This window comes from Tremella mesenterica (assembly GCF_000271645.1).
Source record: "Tremella mesenterica DSM 1558 unplaced genomic scaffold TREMEscaffold_2, whole genome shotgun sequence".
Taxonomy (NCBI): Eukaryota; Fungi; Basidiomycota; class Tremellomycetes; order Tremellales; family Tremellaceae; genus Tremella; species Tremella mesenterica.
Window position 1 is genome coordinate 1,490,712 of NW_006711226.1, and position 19,118 is coordinate 1,509,829.

Consider the following 19,118-nt stretch of genomic DNA (forward strand, 5'->3'; position numbering starts at 1 on the left):
ATCGATTGGGAGCAACTATGGATTGAGAGAAAGACCAGTGGCAAGTTGAATGCGCTGGAAAAGGGAATATGAAGTAGAGACAAAGGCAAAGGCTTTGAGGGAAGGCAACTTTTGCAGGTGAGCGGCGATCGCCGCCTTTTTTGCCACTCGTTTCGGACCTGTTTCCTCCGCTTCAAAGCTTGATCGCTCAATTACTCGTCTCAACCTCGAATCGATCTATCTTCCTCATCATCAACAAACTCCCATCAGCTCATGATCTCAACCATCTGAATTCTCACAGCTTTCACAACTTCCCCATGTACCCTGCTCCGACGCCATGCAGCTCGGCAGGTTTCAAGTCTCTACCCTCCGTCCTGCTCCCGTACTCTCCATCACTTTCTCCCCGGACGGACGATTGTTTACCATTGCCACCGAGACGGGATACGAGATATGGCGTACATATCCACTTGTCATAGTTCGTCGTCGTAGTGAGTCTCTCTTATATGCTTTGCTTGCTCACGAGTCTGACAAGTAGTTCTATCAGGTACCCTGGCGTTAGTGGTCCCTCTCCTTGATGGACCTTTGTTGGTGCTCCAAGGAGGTGGTCGGACACCTGTATACTCCCCCAACAAAGTCATAATATATCATGATGGTCTTGGAATTGCAGTTGCAGAGCTGGAATTTGAGTGAGTCTTCTCATAGCTTAAAATGAGGTGATTGGGATGGTGTGAAAGGAGCTGACGCGATAAGGGAGAGAGTGAGAAATGTCGCCATACGTCGATCAACTTTTTGTGTAGCGCTATCACACAGAGCAATAGCTTTTGAATATGGTATTCGACAAGTTGCCCAAGGGGATGTTAAAGGTAAAGGCAAAGAAGCAGGTTTCTGGGTTCATAAGATTGGTGAATGGGAAACGGCGGAGAACGAGTTGGGTTCGTATTTCCCAAACCTTTCCCATCTATCTGTATTTAAAGAATGATTGGACTGATTTAAAGGTCTCATGGCGTTATCCACAAACACCGGCTCAACTTTACTGGCTCTTCCCGGTAGACAAGCGGGACACGTGCAATTAAACAATCTTCCCCCTTGTCCTCCTCCAGCGTCAGAAATTACGAATCCTTCTCAAGACTCGGGAAAACGTGGACATAGACAAGGTCAAACATTTCGAAATCCGATTATTCTCGCTCATGATCACCCGTTATCTACTTTAGCATGTACCGCCAATGGATCACATATCCTGACTACTGGTGAGCTCGGCACGTTGGTCCGAGTATGGGATACGACTACAGGAGGATTGGAGAGGGAATATCGGCGTGGGATGGATCCGGTCCGAATGTGGGGGGCCAAGTTTGAATTTGGAGTTTTACCCTTACCATCAGGTGAGAAGATGGATCGTGATGAGAGTATGGACAAAGGAGGACGTTTAGTGGGATGGAGTGATAAAGGTACTGTGCATGTTTTTGGACCTGATGTAACTCTCGAGTCTACTGGAGGATCAAGATCGTGAGTTTATTCACAAACACTCTCGAACTCCTTTTCTCTTCACATGATTTAATATATCACTAAAAAGGACGAGGACCATTTGCTTGACGTAAAAGATCTGAAGGATTAACAATAAGCTCTACTCCTACATCTCAACCAAGTCTCACGAGCTTACTTTCACGTAACCTACCCTTACCTAGATACTTTTCTACCCCAGGTAGTTTCGCTCAATATCATCTCCCTCGAAAAAACCCTCATGCTTTCTCATCAGCTATCAGTTCTGCCGCTGCTGCCGCCCGTGTACCGAGTATGAAAATGAAAGAAGAAGCTCAACGCGCTCAACAAGGAGAATGGGCCGAAAGATTCGTTGTTACTTGGATCAAAGTTCAAATTCCCTTATCTCCTTCAACATCAACTTCATCCCCTATTCTCCCCCCTCATTTATATCACCCTTCCCATTCTTCTACCACTCCGAATCAACATCATATCGCACAAGATAGTAACAAGTCGAGATCAAAAACCAGCATCGCGTTCAAAGACGACCCTCTCCGCTTAGGTGTAGGAATGGGTAATAGAGAAGAAAGACGTTCATTTGGAAGTGGGAGTGATCGTACTATACGTTCACCCAGAGCCGGAACGGTAACTCCTACGATTGGAGGCAATGTAACCCCAACTCAACAGAATACCATATATACACGTCGTTTGCCAGGAGTAGTGAAGAATCAAGATCGAAGACCTTCTTCTGGAAGTATAAAAGGTAAGAGTAAAGTTCAATTGGATGATGGATCAAAGATGAAGGTGGAACATCAATTAGTAGTGATCACTCATTCGGGTGATTGGTATAGGTTGAGAATACCTGATCCTTCAGATCCTACAAAAGAGGAACAAGGTGAAGATGTGAAGAGACATAAAGGTCAATGTGAATTGGTAGAATATCGTCGATTGGGTGTTGGTGGAACTGGGTGGTAGATGGGAAGTTTTGTTCATTGAATGGACCATGATTGATTTGATGGACATTTAATTTTACTATCGTGTAGCAATACTGTACTTTACTCGTAAAGCTATCGCATCGGCATCCTATGACCTTGAGTCTTTGTTGTACTGTATCACCTACTATGCATGCTTGCATCGTCAAAAGACGTTTACGGGCAGGACTCTGTTTTCCGATCACCCTCTCCCTACTCACTCGGTGAGGTTAGGCATCTTTGAATGAAACAAAGTAGAACTTGTTTGCCCAATTTCGGTGAGGGACAAATTGATCAAGTAGGCACAGGAATGACATCAACATTGAATACTGAAATCGTCTTCATTTATTTACTCAAGATACTCTTTCAACGGTCCAGTCATTTTCTCTATCTTCGCCAAAACACCCCTAGTCAACCTCTCCACATCCGAATTTTCATCTTCCAACAACTCTGCCAAAAACTCGCTCACAGTCTCAGGTACCAAACCCAACATTTCTTCAGCTTGTGTTTCCCAAACTTTATCCAACACAATCAAAGCTGACATCCTCACTTTCACTTCATCATCCCTCGTCTTGATGCATAAAGCCGTGTTCAAAGCTTTGAGGACTGTATCGGACGTTGTTGATTTGGCTAATTGGGCGAGACAATCACCTAAGGGCGATTCGGGGTTTATAAGAAGATCGGATAAGTCTCGAGTGGGTATAGAGAGTTGTGAGATGAGTAATGGGATGAGTTCAAGATATATTTTATCGGTGTAGAACGTTGAGGCGTCGACTTGGAAGGAAGTTGTTAATGTTGAAAGGAGGAGTTGCCAGAGTGTTAAGTTTGTCATGTGACCGGTAGAGTAGGATTGAAGGAGTTCTTGGATGTGAGGTAGAAGGGTAGACATGTAAGGTGAGAGGAGATGCTGGTTCATGAGTATTCATTCCTTTTTTTATCACATCGGGCGCTTGAAGCTGTTACTTGATGAGACAATGACAAAAAGCCAAAAAGAGAGGCAAGAATGACAAAGATGAGGTTGAGGGACGAGAGGGAGAATTGAGAGATAGAAGACAAGTTTTGAGACGACTCACGCGGAACTTGATCAAAAGACCTTGCATAACATGCAACAAAACAATCTTTCGTTGAACCAACCTCTTCTCGTCTTTATCTACCGTCATCAGCTAAGGAAACAATCCTGTACGTGAATGACTACTCACTAGGACCCTCAGAAAGATCAATCACGGCCCAATCGTACAACCGAACGAAAAGAGGTTTGAAACTCGCTTCGCTCAATTTCGTGACCAATTCGAGGAAACTACCAATGGCTGATTCTTCTATGTTATTGATCACCTACTGATCAGCTACACCTACTTTCAATCTCGACAATCAAGATTTATACTGACTTCTGGTACTATTTCACGTCGTTGAAGTTGATGACGTAGATCAAATACTTCGAGGAAAAAAGCAAATATCCCTTTCATCAAACTTGGAAGTATTGTCTTATCGGCATGTTTGAGTGTTAACCTGAGCAAGTCAAAGAAACCTTGCATAGTCTGCACGTCAGCTTGTTTCTTCCTTACGGGAATGGGTAGCTCACTTCTACACTCATCTCTTGTACACCTTTCCAAAGCTCGAATATAGTCGGGAAAAGGATCTTCGTGGATATTTTCTTGGTAGTGATGTTGATTGCTCCCAAAGAGATTTTCGCATCTTTCTCTCGATATTTTACAAAGTTGGATAACAAAGATCCCAGTTGTTTTGAATTGATGAATGTAGGTACGGTATCGATCAACGCTGAGAGAACTGTGAATGCTTCTTTGCTAATAATGGGTGAAGAGTGATCAGTTAAGGGAAGAACGACATTGATGGTATTTGCGATATAAGGTATGTAACGAGATTTGAGATGATGTCTATCATGTCAGCTAAGAAGAGATACAAGGAAGAACACAAGTCACTCACATGAGGACGTCTAATAGGCCAAGAAGTCCAATGATGAAACTTGACTTTTTACCAGACTTTATTGCCTCCAGAACTTTCGGTACGGCTTGAGCGAGGAAAGCGTCCTCGCTTGAAGAAGCTGTAGAAGCGATGATTCTCAAAGCATTCAAAGATGAATTACCGCTTGAAGAATTGAGAAGATTAGAAGTATGGTTGATAACTTCTGCCATGGATATAATACTTTTGCTTCTGATTTCAGGTTTGATCAATGGTAATCTCTCGATTAAAATGTCCAAAGCCACTCTTTGAACCTGTGACTGTCAGCTGATTGTCCTCCACCTTGGCCAGCTTACCTTTGTATCCCCATCCGAAAGTAATTTGACAGTAACGTCGAAGAAGTTGGTAGCTGATAACAACTGCATGACTGCGTCCAAAGCTTTCCTAGATGATTTATCCAAGTCCGTTTCGGCCAGAAGTGGTGTGGCAACTTTCCCGCTGACAACGACCAGCTGTTCAACCACTCGTTCAACGTTACTTTGATCACATGATTTGCCGATCAACTGCTTGGCAATACCAGCCACGAAGGCAAGTAATAACGGGATAGATCTGAGAGGATCGAGAGGTTGATCACTCGGAATATGACACAAAAAAGCTTTCTTGAAATTGTCCGATGGTGTGAGATCATCCAAAAGTCGAAGGGTTTCATCCATTATTTCCCTCAAAGCTTCAAGCCGTGTTGATTGATCGAAAGCAGCCGCAATATTGAGAGGTAACTCCAGTACTTGAGAAGAGATGCTTCGTCCGCCTTTATTGGCCTTTTCAGCAAGGAGCATTCCAATCGGTGCTAGGAAATCCTCTGCTCCGAGACTAGTGACGAGATGTACGAAGAACGCCAAAGTACGATGTTTCGGTAGTCGACCGGACATGTCCGTGAAAATACTCAAAAAGCTGCTCGCCTCGGTGTATAACTCCAACCTGGAGCTCGCTTTGAGTCGGAGGGATCGTATCATCACAGGAACGATAGAAGCGACTGTCTTTTCCACCACACCGAAAGTGTATGCGTCGTCTCGTTGGAAGTCTGAAGCACCCATGAAGGTGAAAATTGGCATAGTGTTGTGTAGCACGGCATCGGGTATAAGTCGTGCTAGTTCGGAAGCTATCAACAACGCTCTTTCCGAGGTTCGAGGATTGTTTGACGCTACATTGTTAGCTTATTCCACAGGATGGGAAAGATAAGAGAGTTTACCTCTGATGACCTTGATGATTACTTCAATACCGACGTTGGATCTCTGCAGCTCCACCGGATCCGTAATCTTGGAGACTATAGCGAGGATGGCGCCGAGGAGTTCTTGCTCGAGATAGTCGATACCTTCCTTAATGAGTTGCTTCTTCGTAAGGAGGTTCGAAAGTGTGCCCATGAGTGCGGCAACAAGTGACACGTTACCAGGTAAGGTTGACCAATCGCGAGAATCGAACAATACCGTTAATTCACTGACAGCGTCGGACACTTGCGCAGATGAACTATCATTCTCAGCCGTCTGATACGGTCAGTAATCTGGGAGACACTCACGCGTCATCACCTGATTTCACTTTCTTCCTCGTGGTCGGCGTCTCAAATCTGTCCCCTAAATTGTTGATGACCGCTGACAAATCATCAGGCTCGAGATGTAACGAGCGAAGGATTTGTAAAGATGGTCGAGGGTCATCCTATCTGTCAGACCTACATCACACGCACAAACGTTACCTACAAGCTTCAGTGAAGAGCGAATGATCTCCGTAAAGTAAACCCGTTTGAGCTCTGACGGCAAGCCTTTGAAAACCCCACCAGCCACCCTTTGTAAAGTCAAGAATCGCACGGATCTGCCTACATCTGCTTTGATCAGTCCCTACGTTTATGACAGGACAAGTTACTTACCGTCGTGAGTCATCGTCAATGCGGAAAATAAGAAAGTCCAGCCATCACTTTCAGGATCCGACAAAGAGGGTAACGCGGACTGAGAGATACATCTCGTGAGGGTTTCGAGGTATGATGTTCTTTGTGATTGATCCAAAGATTCAACCCAAGCTCTCTCTTCGTTGGCGGGCTCAAGCAACGACTTCAAAAGCGGTAAAGAACCTCGGAATACGCCTCCATCGTTTATACCCGACAGTGTCGAGAGAAGAGCGAGACGTTCCCTGTAACTTCTCCACGCTGTTAAATGAGATAGAAGCCAAGAAATGACTGATCGTTTGTGTCGTCTATAACTTGAGCTGATTCTTTGAATCTGAAGATCACCACTCACATGATCTCTTTCTTATTCCCTTCGCTTCCAGGTTGAGAAGCGTGCAGAACCACAAGTCTTTTGTGATCCATGATCAGCTCTTTGCTTGCGTTGAGTAGCATGTCGAGATATTGTCGCAGGTCAGATTGCTTGAGTAACTGGATCATGTTCGATCGTAGACCATAAATATTGTCAAGAGCGTAGATCTCGATGTTCGAAGCTGCTGATAGAGGTTGTGACCTTTTCACGCTCCTCAGGAGTTCTACCGCAGCTTCACGAATCTCCTTGGCTTGATCCTGCACAGCCAATAATATGGCAGGGACGATCACCTGGAAGTCTGTGGTGGAAGAACCATCGGGTGATGTGGCGGCATCGATGAATGCTCGAGCGTGCGTTAATGCGGCAACACGGATAGAAGATAAGTCTGAACTGGTCCATACAGAGGCGAGGAAAAGCAGGGATTGATCTGCGACCTGAGTGAAAAGATGACGAAGAAGGCCTTTGGCAAGTGTGGGAGGTAGATTTCGACCGTTAGCCGTGTTGTAAAGCGATCGAGCATATGCTCCGTATGTCGTTGTTGGTGCATCCTGACCATGAGCCAGACCTCAGACGCGTGAACAGAAGCTCACCTTTCTTTGCTCGCCCAGCCAAGTCAATCCCGAGGAAGAAGGGAGTTCGACATTCTTTGTGGCAGCTATCATCCCTGAAATCGCTCGCTGAGTGGTCCGAGGACTGTCGTACTTGTTCACAATCAAAGACAAAAGTTCAGGCGCGAATGGCTGTTCCGAGTTATCAAACTGACGAGTGGAAGCCGCGAATGATAATGGTGCGTCACGAAGGACACGGACGGCGATTGAGACCTGATGTTCACCCCGGAGGTCGTGAACGAGACGGGTGAGGATGAGAATGGAAAGAAGCCTGGATTCCGGTTCGGTCACCTTCAGCTGCGAGAAGAGAAAATTGAGGTGAGTATCAAACTTGTCTGAAGCCACCATGGCTTCTGTTTTGTCAGTTGGTGATCTTACGTTCGTCTCCTGCACTCACCAGCGATAGCCTTGCAAATAAGCAAATGGATCGTTTCTGAGTCAAAGGGTTCAGGAGAGGCCTCGAGACTTCTGAAAGTCCTTGTCATCACTTGAAGGAGATCGGAATTCTTGTTGGAGTCCAATGGGAATGAGAATTGGATTTTCTGGTCGAAAACGTCTCGAGCACGGTGCACAAGCAGACAGGGGAAGAGAAGTTGCTGGAAAATTAAATCATCCAGATCGGGTCCAGTAAGGTGATTCGAGATGAAGTCAAGATGCTTTCGAATGATGATTTTGTCTGGTGACAAACCCTGGAAAGCAGGCCTCACGACTTTGACATATGATGGAATATCGATCTGAGCAATGACCGCTGAAAGAGCATCATAAACTGCGCCTAAAACCTCTGGATTTGAGTCGCCGAGAAGGTCTACGAGAGCCTTGAAAGCTGAGGTCGTGTCTGCGGAAGGGATGCTCTCAGATGACATTGGGGAAAGTAACAACTCCTTCAAATCCTTGATAGCCTTGATACGGGCAGGGACGTCTGCCGAATAGACGTTGATTAAGGCGTCCTCGGTGGTCACACTTTTGATAAGAGAGCTGTCGATCTGGTGCGATGCTGAAAGCTCCCTGAATGTAATATCGACGATAGCGGGATGCCGTTCGGATAAGTTGGATAGTAGAGTTTCACAGTGCTGTTTTTGAACAGGTGGACAATCCATCTTTGAACCGAGTAACAGGAGCTGGGCGGTCATGCCTTTGATTACAGTAGTCGGCATGTCGAACCAATCTGCAAGTTCCGACAGAGCTGATAAGTTGCCCTCGATACTACTCATGAGTAAGAGATTCTTAAGGCTGGAGATTACTCACTCATGCACCATACACGACACGATAATGGTAAGAGCCGAAGACAATGAATACTTCTCCGTAGCGGCTATGAGGATCTGACCGAGCTTTTCAATTCTGGCCAAATTCGCACCCGCCTTCTCTCCCATTCCACCGGTAAGTCCTTTCCTGTCTTCAAGAAGGACCATGAGGGTGAGAACACGATGAGAAGGATTGGCCCCGCTATCGGGAGTGATAAGAGCTTCGAGAATGACTAAGAAAGGTTCATCTGCCAGTCTGACTGTCCGACATAGTAAGAGCAAAGGAGGATAGACGGCAGCCTGTATATCAGTTCGTAATCCAACTACAACTTGGTCTGCAAGATGACTTACATTGGCATCTTGACCGCTACCTTTGAACCTCATCACTTCCACGAATGCCTCTACGAGCACTTTGACAGTCCCATCCGAAAGACTTTGTCTACTAGCTCTAGAGTTCTCAAGAAGTTCAGTCAATGTAGCTGTCCAGAAACCCATCAAGGCCCGATGGACGACACCATCCTGAAGGGCTTGTCGGAGCATACCAGATATATCACGTAGAAGACGAAGAGATTTGTCGCGAGTGGGAGAGATAGAATTGGCAATGTATGTCCTATATATAGGTTGAGAGTCTTTCACGAGAGAAAAGAAAGGAGCGTGGTAGATTGATGTCTGAGGGATAGTGAGGATGGCTAACATCCGGGCAAAATTGGGAGAATCGTGGTAAGGAAGAAAGACCTGTAGTACTGTTTCGACGTTCATTTCATGTATTCTATGTCGTAAGTTCGATTCTTTGTTTCGTATATCTGACATGCGTGCACTATTTATCTCACATAATTATGTGCGTATCCAATTCTGAGGACCAAGTGTGAAACGATTATATCAGCGGGCATATTAGATGAGAGAGGAACATGAAGGAGAGGAGCGGTGTCTGAGGGATTGAAAGCTGCTCACCTAAAACGGCGTACCAACCACTCTATACATTTACCACCAGCCATGATCCCTATCCATTTTCCTAATCGTCTCAAACATCTCTCCAGTACCACATCCAAATCTTTGTTCTCAGTAGGGGTCAACATCATCCTATCGGTCTTCTTTGCGCTCTCGCTGAAAAGAATCTCCTCGAATTGTTCCAACTCTGGATCGAGAGCCGAGAGCTCTTCAAAACCCGATTGTCCGAGAGAGAAAATAGCATCGAGATCATGTTGAGCGGCTACTTTGGGTGGGAAGAGATATGATTTTGAGACAGGTGCGCCGTAACGGGATGTCAGACGGGCGGCGTCTAACGAAGCGATGGATTGGAGTTGGGTAGCAAGGGAAGTCATCTGATTTGATTTACTCTTCTTCTACCCTTAGGTTGAGCTTCAGACTAGCTGAGTGGACGACCCCTACTAGCTAAAATGCAGTCCGGTAACCGTCAAGTGAAAGAGAAAAGAAGATTTTCAGTTGCGATGGTGCATGGTGCAGTTTTCAACTTTTTGGCGGTGACGCGGAGGTGAAAACAATCTCCGTTTTCTCGCTCCAGCATTTCAGGAATCCGAGTGGCGAGTGAGTTTTGGGCTGCAACATAGATGGTCACTACCATGTCACCTACACCTTCACCCTCACCAGAAACGATGGCACAGAAAGGAGAAACAGAAAGACAAGATGAAGCTGGTTTCTTCAATCTTCTGGTAAAATCTGTCTTTGAAGTGAGTCTGAACTCTTTCTCCCTTCGTCATATCTTGGCGACTCGCTGACGATATAGCCAGGACCCAATGCGGCTGTTATCATGGGTCAGCGTCTTATTGAACAATGGTATGTATAAAGCTGATGGAAATAGCTATGAATATCTCCTTCTTACTCCTGCTGATCGTACTTTTGGGTTTGGGTGTGTTGACAGAGTGGAATATGCACGTTTTGATTTTACTGGCTGTGACCATGGTGTTATGGGTCTCTATGGTCTGGTACGTTTTTCTCATTTACATTCACACGACGTATGTATTCCCATGAAGGAGTAAGGAGTAGAAGATTTATGAAAATAAACGAAGGGACTGATTTTCAGGTTCGTCATCCAAGTCATCGAGGTCCCTGCTAGACCAGATAACATGCCCATCTATCAAGATACAGACTCGGTGCCTGTGACAGAAAACAAGAAAGACAGATGATTCATGCATTTCCCATTGACCAAAACGTTAAATCTGTACAATCTCCGACCAAGTACCCCATTTTTCTGTACCCATTTGACGAAGTTCAACATTCTCACATTCTGGTCCTCCGAAAAACCCCGTTCCCCGCCATTGACGTAGTTGCTGGATCGCAAACGGACCTTTGACATCAGGTTGAGTGACACATAATTGATTGAAGATGAAGATGACATACCGAATAATTCTCTTTCTACTGGTCTTTGAGCTTCTGGTAGATTACGCATGTAAGCGAGGGAGAAACGATATTGAAATTGTCTGTCATCTTGAGGTGGAGCGACTCGTGGTGGGTTGGAAGATCCGTTTGTAGATGAAGAAGGGAGCATACGTTGAATACTTTCTTTCGATAAAGAATAAACGTCGAGTTGACCCAGAGCTGTGAGACCAGAAATGACGTTGGAGAGGTTTGTGAATGGGTTTGATGTGTGTGTGGGATCGCTGAACGATGAGCCCCATTCCCAGTCGCACTCACTTCTCTGACGGTTTGGAGATACAGACATTTACATGATAAGTAGGTAAGAAGATATGTATAAGAGAGACAATGACATAGCAGCGGGAATGGAGTGACTATATGGATATGATCAGAGACGTATGACTTACTTTTCCTCTTCATCTTTCGCCATCATTGCTTTCCTCTCTTTCTGTCTCTCGGTCCAACTTTTCTTCTTAGCTTGTCTCTGTTCTTCTTTCTGAACCTCTTTCCCTAACCTTTGTAAAGCTTCCAAAACCGTTTCTCCTCTTTCCATCAATCCCACAGCATCTTTCAACAAACCTTCTTCCTTCTTTCTCCTCTCATTCGGATCTTCTCCAATCCCAGCTTCCTTAGCTTCTTTTTCCCTCTCCCATTTCTCTCTTTCTTCATGTGCCTTTCTAACCTTTTCGATATCTTCCTCAGCCACATCCGCCAACCAGATATCATGTTTCTCCCCTTTATCCTGATCATTCTCCACATATTCGTCCCCATCCGCAGTGAATTTTCCCTCTTGCATCTCTTGTTTCATATTAAAAGGAGTGATAGTAAATCCCATATCCCCATCCAAACCTTCTTTCCGCTTAGCAGCTCTTTTCTCTTCTTCATCTTCATTTTCATCATCAAATTCTTGTCCTTCCACATCACCTAATTCCATGAATTCTTTCGCTTTAGGCTTATTGTCCTCAGCATCCGAAGCGGGTTCATCAGCGAACATATCCATATCGTCATCATCTTTAGGTTTCGGTCTACGGGATGGTACCACTCCTTCATCGTCGGCTGAAGAATCGGAATCGTAGCCTGAGTTACCGATATGTTGAGGACCTCTTTTCCTTTCTTTTTCTGGTAAATCTGCTTCTAGACCATCATCATCGGGCGAGAGAGAGGATGCTCCTGGAGAGGGGGAAGCGAAACGGGCACGTTTTGGTTGAGATGATGGACCCGGAGCTGAGTCACCACGTTTAGCGGGCATTTCAAAAAAACAGCGGGATCAACCAAGAGTTTGATCAGAACTTTAAGAGTGAGAGGAGAAGGGCAAGAGTAAAGAGTAAAGAGCAAAGTCGTAGGAGAGAGCGGAATGAGGTGAAAAGGTTGAGAAAGGACTGAGGGGGGTGGGTGAATGGGCGCGTAGGGATAATCCCGACGGAACTCGAATTAATCCCGACGAAATTTTGCCACTTTCTCCCAAAATACGTCACTCAACCCGAGGATCCCTCCACTACTGACCCAAATACCTACGGAATGTCCCCAAATCCCCCCTGTATTGAATATGCATCCTACCGTGGCTTCTTGCATATCTATGGGTTGCCACACGTATTCTGAAGCCATTCATGCAGGCAGAACCTCCGAATTCGGAGTCCTTGGTTCTCTACAGCCATTTGGAGTTCAAATTCGGAAACGCCCCCGAAAGGATGTGTCCTTCAACCCTAGGCACTGTTTGGCGGTGATTGGGCAATCATTTTTCTCCTCTTCTTATTTCAATCATCTTCTTTCCATTGATTTAAACATAATAGTAACTTACTGAATTAAGCTCACAAGCTTTATGTCTCAGAATAATCAAGCTGATCAACTCATTCTCAACGCTTTAAAGAGAAAGTCGCCTTTTCGTGGTCGACCTCCGAAAGTGTATGCTCCTAGTGCACAATCACCATCAACATGTCAGTGTCTCCTCTGAAGATTATCTCACCCCTTACTAACTATGTAGCCGGTCCTTCTCACCCTATTGAGCCTTCTTCTATCAACAGGACAGCTTCGGAGATCCAGTCAGTTTCGGTTTCGGTGCCCTGTGAGACATTCTCTTTTCCTCTTGGTTCATTGAAGCTTATGCTCAGTGAACAAACCGCCGCCCTTTCCTGAACCACCCCAGCTGAGCTCAAGAGGGGCTTCTTCTCCATCTCCTTGTCATAAAGTAGCTCAGCCCGATCTCCTTCCAACCCCCTCTGCCTCCCTGCCTGCTTCCGAAACGCGACTGGAATCGCATTTGGATTCGGTGGCCTGTGAGGCAGTTTCTTTTCCTCTGGGTTCATTGAAGCTTATGCTCAGTAAATCATTCACAGCAGTTTCCCAAATCGTCTCCTGGTCACAAGATACCCCTGTCCACGGCTGATTCCAGTGAGTACTTTTGGATCCCCTTTATGTATCAACTGACAGGAGAGTTGCATCAGGAGATACTCCTGCATCGTCCAACGGTATTGGTATTGTGACACCAGATTCGGTACCCTGGACAGAGCTGGTCATGGCCTCCCCCTCCGCTTCATTGTCTTCGGCCGTGCAAGCTTCAGCACCCAACTTATCCGCTGCCGTTCCGAAATGGTCTCCCTCTCAACCTCCGAATCCCATTTCGGTAGAAGATGAGATCATCACTGCTAGGCAAGAGGCGGCCGGGCGCTTCCGAATTGTCAATATCTCTTCCGAATCATACTCCGTACCACGTCCTGAGGCTCCACTCTTGGCACTCAAAGCTCCTCGCACCGACGCTAGTCTTGGGGTCAACATACGTGCTTTGGAAACCTTCTGTCGTTTACCGAATCCTGACCTGGTGGATGATGATCGCTATGAACAATTCGAGGTGGCTTTTCATCATATCCCGAAAGCGTTTGACTCTTTGGTCAGTGTTCTGTTTTGGAGAGTTACAACCGTTGATATATCAGCGTCAGGACTACCTCATTGAGACCCAGCATATATCCAAATGTGTTCAAGTGGAATGGTTGGATCCCCCTGGTTTATTACCCGCCGACATCAGGGGAAGACATGGCCTCTTCTTTGTCTCCGACAGTGCTGTCGCCGCATACCCGAATCGGACAGTGTTTCGGTCGATCTTCCGATGCAGTGGCAACTGTACCCAGATCCAGCCAACTTTGAACAGTGTCCACCACCATGTTGAGCCGAAAGCAAAGGATGAAACACAAACAACAGCCGAAGCTCACCCTCCAACTGCTGCCAGTGCACGATATTCCTCAAGAGCACGTTTAAAGTGTGATCTTTTTCTTGAGGTGGGTCATATAAGGATGATTCATCTTCACTAAGCTGATTTTCTTAGATACGAATGACCCCCAGCAATATCCGAAAAGGGGTCTGTTGTCTGATCCGCCCGAAAGCTGCATATCACGGTCAACCGAACCCGTTGACATTACTTCGGATTTCGCCACATCTCCGAAACCTACTCCATGATGCTGCAACTCTGGTGGGAACGACTGAGTCACGTCTTCGGCTTCGGTGGTACAATTCCTTCTGCAAGATTCACCCCTATGTCCTATGGGTCAAGGCAAATTATCCCGAGCGTCTTCCTACCACCACTGACTTCCAAACTGCCATCCGAACGGCTCTGCGGCAGGAAAGGCTGGATCGGCTACCACTGGCGGCGATAAGTATCTTACATGAGGCCAATCCAAGCTCTTTCCTGCAGTATGTAGCCAGCGTTTCCTTGTCCTCATGAGCTGACTGTCAGTTGTGAATATCCTGAAGGCCTGGCACTCGGTGGCACTCAGCCATTCCCAGCGGACTCTTCGTTCATTGCAATCATCAGTCCGAAACATGCATTGCAATCAGCAATTCGGCATGCCACAGATCGGGGCCTCTTTCTTGATTCGTCTTGGAGAAATAAGAATGCAATACGCTGTCCCGTCACCTTGCTAGCCACAGTAAATGAATATGGTCATATGGTCCCTGGTGAGTCCTGTGGTTTGAAGGGTTTCGGGTTTCGGAGCTGACAATGCTCCAGTAGCTGTCATGGTCTCGAATCACGCCAACACCGATTCCTATACCGAATTCTTGAGCGTTATCCGAAAGGCTATCAAGAAAGAAGCGAAAGCATTACTCAAGGGCAAATCATCAGTGGTCTCCGAATATGAGAATGAAGAGCAAATCCTCATCAACGCCGAATACATTCACGAGGAGGATTTCCTTCCACTACATTTCATGATTGATTGTGATGACGCCGAACGAAAGGCCATTGAGGAGGTCTTCCCGGGAACTCCAATTCGGTTATGCCAATTCCATTTCATGCACGCCGCCCGATCTCGAGCACTTCGGCTATTTGGGAGTGATCTGGTGGGTACCGAAAAGGCCTTTGCCTTCCTTGTGGCACTTCGGAGGTGCCAACGATGTTCCGAAGAGCAGTCTTGGTCAGAAGCTTTTGCTCGACTAGAAGCCGATGTTGCGGCAATCAGCAATAACGATCCCGAAATTTGGGACAAAATCAGAACCTGGCTCCTGTCTGAATGGTTCAGCGACAGATGGAGGGGATACCTTGTCGACTATGGTCTGCCACCTCATCACACCCGAGATGGTACTCTCTCAACAAACAACTTTGTCGAAGCGGCATTTCGGACCTTTGACAGAGTATTCCTTGAATCTCGAGCCAACAAACGTATAGACAAACTCCTCACAATCATCATCGACGTTTACTTTCCCATGTATCTCCATTCACCACCAACATCTGCCCGCTGTGACCCCACAGTTCTGTCACACATACTTCAAGGACTGGAGCTTTGGGAGCAAGGGGCGGTTAGGGAATGTTTCGGAGACGAGATGCCTATGTCATTGAGAGGTCAACTAGATCATACATATTGTGTGACATCCTCCGAATCGAGCAAAACAACACCGGACTTACATTACTGTGGGATCAAAGACAAAACTCGTGAACGATGCTCCTGCAGATACTTTACCGAAACAGGCAAAAGGTGCTCGGGTCTCTGGGCATTGTACTGCTTTCACACTTGTGGCTCCTCCGAAACGTATTCTAATGGTGTCACGGCAAACGAACTGCGACTGCAGACTCGAGCTATACAACTACAAAGACGGTTGGGAGAGATATCTTATCCATTGGATCAAGAAGACCTTGTTGCCTATTGGGGACATGACCCTTCGGAGCCTGTGTGGCATGATTGGTCCTCCGAGCAGCCTCCGAAACAGGGCAAGCTCATCAGCATTGATAGTGCCAACCTTGATTTTGTCGAGCCCGATTCGCCCATTACCCGCCGAAACCGATTCCTCAACCATGCTGACGACCATCCCTCAACCACTGCCACGTTACCGGTTTCAAGACCAGAGGCTGATAAGGGTGGCCGTCCAGCAGCTCACCGCCCTCTGCATCCTTATCGCCAAAAGACAGCCCCCACAAAAGCTGGCATTCCTCGGGACGCACTACCACCACGAGATCGACCTGTTGGAGCAAAGAATTATCTTCAATCCTGTTTTGCTCTGTCGTTGTTCCATATTGTCTTCCGAATTCCAGCCTTCGTGTCCGCATTCAACGAAGCTAATGACGCTCTCAGGCCTCACGCACCTTCTTTGATTGTCTTACTAGGTGACTTTCTTAAAGCCATTTCGGTAACTAGACGGCTGGTGGATCTGAAGGACATTGTACCGATCCTCCGAAGTGAGTTCCCTTCCTCCATCATTGCTGCCAATCAGCATGTTCATTTGCTGATATGCAGGTGAGAACTTGATAGATGAAGAATCTCAGCATGATCCGTGTGAACTGTTTCTCAGAATGACAAGCAAATTCAATCAGATCATTGAACAGAACCCGATTCGGAACACATTCCAATTCGGAGTAACCTGGGAATATGTCTTTCAGCCCTGTTCCCACGCAGTCCCTGTCAGGCAAGAGACATCCTCACTGGAGAAGCAAATGACCGTTCTCCAAATCTATCCACATGGCTCATCACTTAACCTCATCCAGCTCATCAACCTTTCATTGTGGCGTTCATGCAGTCCCCAACATTGCTTTTCGGTACCATGTAATGGACGAATGGCCGTCACTCGAGCACGAGCCAAGATGTCCTTGGAATCCAACAACCTGCCCCGCATGTTACTCCTCAACATTGTCTGGGATCTCCGAAACCCCTCTGCACACCAAGTGATCCACCCTTTTGACATTCCCGAAACTATCAACCCAGCGCAGGTTTCGGCCGTACCTCCTCCTATACTCCCCAGCAATCTTCCAATGTACAGATTGAAGGGAATGCTCTGCCGAAAGGGGGACACCGTGCAGGTGACCAGTGGACACTATGTGGCTTTGATAAAGCATGATGATGTGCTGTGGGAGATTGACGACGAAAAAACCTCTCGTATGTTTCTGAACCGGGACGCTTTCGGTGGTACACGATTCCCGGTCTTGCTGTTCTATACACTGGAAGATGAAGTCAAGCCATCAGCAAGTCAACCCATTGCCAAAAAGAGACGACTGAATAAGCCAAGTGGGAAAGCAATGTCAAAATCGGCTTCGAATCCTGAAATACCAAAAGCTGAAGGCCCAACACTGGAAGCACCAAACCCCCAACCTCCCGTTTCGGACGCCATACCAGCTAATTCTTCAAATTCGGAGCTGCCAACTTCGGCCCCGCCAACGCTTGAACCTCCGAATTCGGGAGATCCGAAAGTTCCTCCTCCAAACCCAACGGAACAAGAACCTGCCCCAGTTGATGTCCAGTCCACAAGCTTGGCGCCCACCAGTACCCCTACAGACCCCACCGCTTCTCAGCCCAATGTTCTTCCCACAGTTTCTCAGGGTACCATCCCTCCGAAGCCTACACATATTTCTCCACCTGGTGATGAACCTCCCGAAAGCGGGCCTTCCTCGAGCAACATGCTGTGCCAAACCAACACACCCCAGGGTGAATCGGCTCCCCCCGATCAAGCTATCAGTCTCAATCCCACTGTAGCTTCTCAAGACATTACAGCAGAACCAGATTCCCCATCATCATCCATGGACATTGATCCTCCAAGTGTCGTTCCCACTGTTGAACGCTCTCCCTCACCCGAGGTTCCGCAGTACTGTCAACTAGAAAAGGCTCAGTCAGTCATTGCCGAAAGACTAGCACAAGTTCAGTGGCGTTCGGGGGAATCCTTTCAACCTCTCATCTCCGTCAGCACATTTCACGATGTTGATAGCCTTTCGGACGATCTCCTTGAGGACCTGTGCGACCAGATGGAAGCTATGTTTCATGACATGGCCGAAGATGAGCATAAGGGCTTGAAGATGCAGGGTGTAGACTCCACATTCGGGTCAAAAACGTTGCGTAAGTTCTACGGAAGGAATGAGTGGTACACCAATTTCGGAATCGATGATATCTTGCTTTCGGTGTCAGCTTTCATCCGAAATTGTGTGAATCTGGGGATTGGAATGTCTGACCCCATACCAAACTCGTTTGTTTACCGAACCCTAGCTGCTGGTGACAACTGGAACCCATACATACCTGGAGGTACGCCATGGCCTTCTCTGGGCAAGGACGGGCAATGGAGGAAAGAGAACACAGTTGGGGTTCTGATGTCGAGCTCCCATTTTGAGACACTGGTAATCTTTGGGCCACAGAAGCTGGTGTTGATGTATGATGGGGCAGGGGGGACTTATGATTCGGGAGAACAGAAGAAGGTAAGTTGGTCATTCAAAATTACTTCAATGAGGTGCAGCGTCACTGATCAATAGCAATGGTCACGCCTGCTAGAACGCCGTTTGTCCTGGGAAGTCAGAAAAGGCATAGCAACAGAGGCTGAAGCTATGGGTTGGTTGATTGCTCCAAATTCTCAGGTGAGTACAGTACTACTCCCAAGCTCAATAATGACGTTCAGGCTACCAGGGATAACCTGGACTGGGTTACACAAGTGGACTCACACAGCTGTGGTCCTCTAGCATGTGCCGCTGCATGTCTTCTTCTCCAGGGAATCAGACCGACTGCTTCTGTGCTTGGGGTGAAATCATCAACTCTGGCTAGAGGTGAGAGTAGAAAACTACGAACAAGTGTGCTTCAACTGGTGCTTGCAATGGCTGCACGGGATCCAGCAAATGAGTCTATATTCAGTCCGAAAGTGAAAAAATTGATGGACAAGTCTGTACCTTCCATGACTTACTACATAGATCGCCTGTAGAGAGGTATCACAGCTGGTTGTGCATGAATATAATGACTAATATACCTCTGGATGTAAAAATACACTTGGTTTGATGCAGATTGGGGCTTGATTATCTTTCCC

At 46.7% G+C, this 19,118-nt stretch overlaps 5 protein-coding genes across 5 annotated transcripts; 3 read left to right on the forward strand and 2 right to left on the reverse strand.

Moving 5' to 3' along the window:
- Positions 1-218: 218 nt before the first annotated feature.
- TREMEDRAFT_73297 (uncharacterized protein) lies at positions 219-2,596 on the forward strand. Its single transcript, XM_007003065.1, has 5 exons — positions 219-467; positions 515-665; positions 730-911; positions 975-1,482; positions 1,578-2,596. Exons 1-5 carry the CDS (start codon positions 317-319, stop codon positions 2,428-2,430), a joined length of 1,845 nt encoding a protein of 614 aa, XP_007003127.1. The 5' UTR covers positions 219-316; the 3' UTR covers positions 2,431-2,596.
- A 179-nt stretch (positions 2,597-2,775) lies between these two features.
- TREMEDRAFT_42810 (uncharacterized protein) lies at positions 2,776-9,817 on the reverse strand (the record flags this gene model as incomplete). The annotated part of the gene is made up of 17 exons (XM_007002494.1): positions 2,776-3,333; positions 3,500-3,576; positions 3,626-3,758; positions 3,812-3,972; positions 4,014-4,318; positions 4,368-4,657; positions 4,700-5,544; positions 5,593-5,884; positions 5,937-6,053; positions 6,086-6,219; positions 6,262-6,584; positions 6,629-7,194; positions 7,237-7,607; positions 7,652-8,457; positions 8,500-8,795; positions 8,847-9,264; positions 9,447-9,817. 17 exons carry the CDS (start codon positions 9,815-9,817, stop codon positions 2,776-2,778), a joined length of 6,063 nt encoding a protein of 2,020 aa, XP_007002556.1.
- A 499-nt stretch (positions 9,818-10,316) lies between these two features.
- TREMEDRAFT_27200 (uncharacterized protein) lies at positions 10,317-10,639 on the forward strand (the record flags this gene model as incomplete). The annotated part of the gene is made up of 2 exons (XM_007002256.1): positions 10,317-10,438; positions 10,537-10,639. 2 exons carry the CDS (start codon positions 10,317-10,319, stop codon positions 10,637-10,639), a joined length of 225 nt encoding a protein of 74 aa, XP_007002318.1.
- Positions 10,640-10,666: 27 nt separating this feature from the next.
- On the reverse strand, positions 10,667-12,117 carry TREMEDRAFT_67751 (uncharacterized protein; the record flags this gene model as incomplete). The annotated part of the gene is made up of 4 exons (XM_007002943.1): positions 10,667-10,800; positions 10,854-11,113; positions 11,276-11,987; positions 12,009-12,117. 4 exons carry the CDS (start codon positions 12,115-12,117, stop codon positions 10,667-10,669), a joined length of 1,215 nt encoding a protein of 404 aa, XP_007003005.1.
- Positions 12,118-12,687: 570 nt separating this feature from the next.
- On the forward strand, positions 12,688-19,016 carry TREMEDRAFT_60340 (uncharacterized protein; the record flags this gene model as incomplete). Its single annotated transcript, XM_007002724.1, has 12 exons — positions 12,688-12,802; positions 12,850-12,930; positions 13,188-13,256; positions 13,301-13,752; positions 13,796-13,948; positions 13,991-14,137; positions 14,185-14,549; positions 14,593-14,813; positions 14,866-16,524; positions 16,583-18,522; positions 18,577-18,678; positions 18,720-19,016. 12 exons carry the CDS (start codon positions 12,688-12,690, stop codon positions 19,014-19,016), a joined length of 5,601 nt encoding a protein of 1,866 aa, XP_007002786.1.
- Between the last annotated feature and the right edge of the window lie 102 nt (positions 19,017-19,118).